This window comes from Ostrea edulis, chromosome 4, assembly GCF_947568905.1.
Source record: "Ostrea edulis chromosome 4, xbOstEdul1.1, whole genome shotgun sequence".
In the NCBI taxonomy this organism is placed as follows: Eukaryota; Metazoa; Mollusca; class Bivalvia; order Ostreida; family Ostreidae; genus Ostrea; species Ostrea edulis.
In genome coordinates this window covers 58,274,684-58,280,024 of record NC_079167.1, presented here as the reverse complement: position 1 = coordinate 58,280,024, position 5,341 = coordinate 58,274,684, and the positions used below count along the sequence as shown (strand labels likewise).

Genomic DNA, 5,341 nt, shown 5'->3' with positions numbered 1-5,341 from the left:
GGTTTTCTTAGATGTTGGTATGCTACAAAATGGAATTCATCTTCTATACTGATTTACAGACGTCCGTGAATTCCATTCTCATTTACATGTGCTTGTGTGTAACACAAAGTTTTAATAATAAAAAAATTAGAACTTATTCTGAAATTTGTGAAATATTGCGAGACATAAGGATTACAAATTACTCAAAAATGTTTTTCTCTACAGAATCTCGTTTTAAATAATGCATTATAATATATACATGTTCGTAGTGTACCAAATGTTTGTCCACATTGTCCGAGAGAATATTACACCATTGATATCTAAATCTCTTATATAACTTATTAGTAACAATTGATACAATATTATTATCAATCATGAATATACAGACTAGAAGAGTTATTCCCCTTGAAAACGCAATGCCTGTATAAAAAAAATCTTTGCCAAGTTCTATCTCATTTTCTCTTGCAATTATTTCAATGGTATCTACAATTTGGTTGAAATCTAATATACAAATGATCTTTATGATAATTATTCTACAATAAAAGTTTCCAAAAAAAAATTAACCCAGCAACATGCAACAGATAACTTTTCGATTTGATCCTCGAAGAAATTAACTTTAAATAAAATATCTTACCTTGACATTGAAACCCTTGTTTCCCAAAGCCCCTAAAATAAAAAGAACATTCTCAAATTTTCACAAAAATAAAAACAATAGATTTTTCGAGAAGAGTAGTCAAATAAAGTTGTCATCTGCAGCTCCGCAAAACTACGAGAACCGTTTTACGAGCATGGGTGTCATAAAAATCACGTACCAAATAAAATCCTTGCAGTGGCTACAGAATGTAGGCTGCTTAAAAAACCTAGGAACAAATTTATGATTTTTCACTTCATGCACATTTTTCTGCCTTAAGGCTCCACGTCTGTGTACACCTTTCGATACACTCTCTTCCCCGTTATCAGCCATTTTGACTTAGCTTTCTACTTCGAGTAGTGTCAGATTGCTTGATGCGGGGCCGCGCACGACATCGAACAAATGTTATTTCTTCTATGCATGAGTGGGTTTCCAAAAAAGGAAGTGTAATACACAGTGGTGTATCGTTATTGATGACAGTTTAGAGCGTACAGTATTTTTTACAAATAATTCAATTTCGTTGTTACATACAATTTCATTGGTTGATTGGCATTCATCAAACCAATCTATACATAAAACTAGTCAACGGCTTCTCCGCGCCATATGACGGCTATGGACAACGTCACATACGATATCGTATATACATAGGCGGATCCAATATTTTTAGTGTTAGAAGGGGCGCTGAGTAGAGTTGGGCCATAGCCCAAAATTCTTACTCTTGCATGATAACAATTATTAAATCTTTGTCTTGGTAACGTAAAATCCATATTTTTTATTTTTTTTGCACGGGCGCAGTAAAAGCCTACAGGCTTGTGCACTGAGATGTAGGCTATGTGCCATATAATATGTGGACCCTTAGTCCGAAATATCTGACGTTTTCCTGGCTTCTTACGATTTTGATATTTACTAGCACGGAAAATATCAAAATCATAAAAAAGCCAGGAAAACGTCAGATATTTCGGACTAGTGGACCCTGTGCCCCAGTGGATGTTCAAAGGGTAAGTCCTATGGGGTTTGGGGGCCGGGGTCACAATAGAACATATATTTATTTTTCAATCAAGGGCCCTCAAGGGGCAGCATAAAAATACATACAAATAATGTACAAATACATATACAAGTAAAGAAAGAAGTGATTACATAACACACAGTTATATACAAATACAGTGTCATATATTGTTCAAAATAAATTTTCCAGTTATATTTAGAATAAATATGATTACGGACTTGATGTAAGTATAGAATACAATATGATTTATTTCCAAATTAGGGCCCTCTCGGGCATACAGCATACATGATTGTTAACATTTCAATGTGTAATGACGATAAAAAGAAAAGAAAAGAAAAAAAACCCAGAGTAAAATATGCACTATTAGTATGAGCAATGTTCATACATGAGACATTTGAACATGATAATACTTATTTGTATTATATGTAAGTACCACCGTGTATCCTAATGCAAAACAGTCAGAAATACACATAGGGAATATATATATATATATATATATATATATATATATATATATATATATATATATATAAATGTTGTTTTTTTTTTTCAAATAACCAACAGTGTCGTGGCCTTTTCAGTGCTTTTATAAATTTCTTTACTGGCCTTGTATCTTCTCAGATCCGACACTTTAAGAAAGTAGGGTGTTGTTGGGTTTTTGTGCTTTTATATATATATATATATATATATATATATATATATATATATATATATATATACCTATATATATACATGTACATAACAACTCTACATGTAATAATAGTAAAGGTAGTATAAGTACATATGATTAACTCCACTGTAATAAAAACAGTATAAAACAACCACGCGGCCAAACAAGTAAATCTGATCAATTGCTTGTTTGTTTCTGTGTTTGTTTTCAATCATTATTTTTTACACGAAGTCCATGTGTCACAACGCTCACCAAAGCAACATTGACCCTGCTGTTTTCCAGAAGATACCCTCTTAATTAAGTAACCTCATGATGTAAGCATATTATGACCCCACAGCCTAGCCCATGTAGTAGTGATTTAACTGAATTATGTCCAAGTTGAATTCACACTACATGGGGATATGACTAACAGTACTGTTCTGGCGATTTGTAGGCCCCCTATATCTTCCCCTATATTTATGTGTTATGTAAAATTTGATTCGGGTTTAGGCACGCACTAACTCCAGGGTCCAAGAAATAAAACCCCGAATTCAGAACGTTTGCAGGGGACTTTTTCATGGTTAGTGAACATATGTTGTTTATTGAAGTATTCGTACGCACGAGTTTTATACTGGTCAATACTGTTTGGTGTAAGAAGTGTAAAGGGTTTGTTTGGACGCTATTCGTTACGGAAAGCACTTTAGTGTTAACAAAATTTACCCGTCTGTCATGCCACGACTCAGCGAGAACCAACGTAATCGTGCTGTTGGGATGCTTCAAGCTGGAATGGCACAAAATATCGTAGCAAGACACTTTGGGGTTCATCGGAACTCCTATCAGTAATACAAAATGGAGAATTGGGCAAACACAGACCCCTGGATATACCAGAGGTGGGATCAGGTGCCTACGGGGGAGTAAGCATCCCCTGTCGACCGGTCACACCCTACGTCTTTATCAGGTAAAACGAGTAATCCGTAGTCAAAATTAGTGTGCCAAGAACGGCCTAACAATCGGTATGAAACAAGTCAGGTCAGACAGCATTTGACCCAATGATATAAGGTTGTATTGACGAACTAGATCATTACTATAAAATTTGCGAAATACCCCCTCCCCAGACAATGATTTGAAGAATATTGTATCGGTGGTACCTGAGGATGCTTGCATGTTATTGAAGACAGGTCGTGGCCTTGCTGGTCTTGAGAAAAAATGTTTATTTAAAAAAAAAAATCCTTATTCTTGTATATTGCCATATAAAAAAAAATTGCATATTGAGTTGACTAATCATGACCCTGCTGGTTTTGAGGAGAGGAGTTTTTCCGTATACGTTCCCATGCTGTTTCCCATTGGTGGTTCATATCTCTCGGGCCATGATTTAACCACTAACCTGGGAGTAAGGACTAGCCACGGCCCTTTTGTTCTTGGGAAGGGGATTCTTAATCTTTTTTCTACTGTATATCATAAGTAATACCTTTATCTCCCATTGTAGCCCAATTAACCCACCCACGGGAGCCATGGTTTGTGGAAACTTGAAACTGCATTGGCTGTTGATAGCTGCATATAAATCATGATGTTGTTGCTTTAGAAAACAAGATTCTTAAAGTTTTCCCTTATATATTCCCATAAAAAACGTCGTGTCCCCATTGTGTTCCCATCCTATCCCACAGCGTCGTTATTTGAACAAACTATATCCACATTACCTGAAGCTACGAGCATATCAATGTGAATGATATCATGGGCCTGTTGTTCTTTAGAAGATTTTTAGAAGCCCCACCTCTCTCTCTCTCTACCTCTCTCTCTCTCTTTCTCTCTCTCTCTCTCTCTCTCTCTCTCTCTCTCTCTCTCTCTCTGAAGTCCTTTCAGCCAAGGATGCTCTTTGACAAGTTTGATTGAAATTGGTCCTGTGATTAAGTCGAAAATGTGCGAAAATTACAGACAGGCAGACGGATTTTAGTAGGAAAATAATGCTTGAGTTTAGAAGAATAAATACAATAAAGGGGTTGTCATCATTTTCAGGGGTTTATTTGGGGGGGGGGGGTCCACACAAAAACAAAAATTCGTATAATTTTTATTCATCTACTTTTAATTATATGAAAAACAAAAATCTGGAATTCCTATTTGACCCCACCCCCGAATCTACGGAAGCCAATAGGTGCCAGGGTATAGAATTAATATATTTTATTTAACTGGCGGCCACCGCTTAATTTAAATGGCGGCCGCCACTCGAAAAATGGAGGAGGCCACTTATTATCTGGCGGTCGCCACTTATTATCTGGCGGCCGCCAAATGAATTAACTGGCGGTCGCCAGTTATTTTATCTGGCGGCCGCCACTTGATTTATACAGGGCGGCTGGCAATTGCAAAAACAATTTCATTCGTATCGCTGAGTGATTATTTTGGAAAGATTTAGAATAGTGCGCAAACACGCAGCATCGTTTTTCAAAGTGTAGGGACAATCGTCGGAGAAATTGTCTTCTACAATTGTTGACAAAAGAAAAGGAACCTAAAATGTCTCAAACTTCGTACCCCTAAATTGGAGGGAGGGGGTTCTGTTCATCCTTCAATTTATCAGTTCATTCATTATTACATTTTTACCATTCATTACTACCACCAAAAGAGTGGGGTGGGGGCCAATCTGCCAATTAATCTTATTTATGTGTGAAAATAACTTAGTTTGCATGTGAAAATAACAGAAATTGAACGTTGTAAAAAAAAAAATGGAGGGTTAGTCCCGTGGTTCTAAGTATTTAACAGCACAATCGAAAAACAATAATTCAATGCTCTTACTTGTGTGTATATATATATATATATATATATATATATATATCACATACATATTACTAAGCATTGGGGAGGTATTGTACCCCTTTCATTTTGAGAGAGAGATAGAGAAAAAGAGAGTTGAATAACTGGCGACAGCCATATAAATCATTTGAATTGAATGGTGGCCGCCATATGAATTAAGTGGCGGTCACCAGTTAATTTACCTGGCGGCCGCTAGATAATAAGTGGCGGCCGCCAGTTAAATTAAGTGGCGGTCGCCACATAAATTAAGTGACGACCGCCAGTTTATTTATAT

The 5,341-nt window shown here is 36.3% G+C and overlaps 1 protein-coding gene across 4 annotated transcripts in view; it reads right to left on the bottom strand.

Annotated features, from left to right (window-relative positions):
• LOC125669579 (calcium-dependent protein kinase C-like) overlaps nt 1-1,160 on the bottom strand; it is a 105,877-nt gene extending 104,717 nt beyond the window's left edge. For all 4 annotated transcript variants that reach the window (XM_048904183.2, XM_056163168.1, XM_048904181.2 and 1 more), the window contains exons 1-2: nt 792-1,160; nt 614-645 (exon numbers count right to left, since the gene is read on the bottom strand). In XM_048904183.2, coding sequence (XP_048760140.1) covers nt 614-645; nt 792-943 — 184 coding nt within the window. In that variant the 5' untranslated portion in view covers nt 944-1,160. The remainder of the gene's footprint in view (nt 1-613; nt 646-791) is intronic.
• Between the last annotated feature and the right edge of the window lie 4,181 nt (nt 1,161-5,341).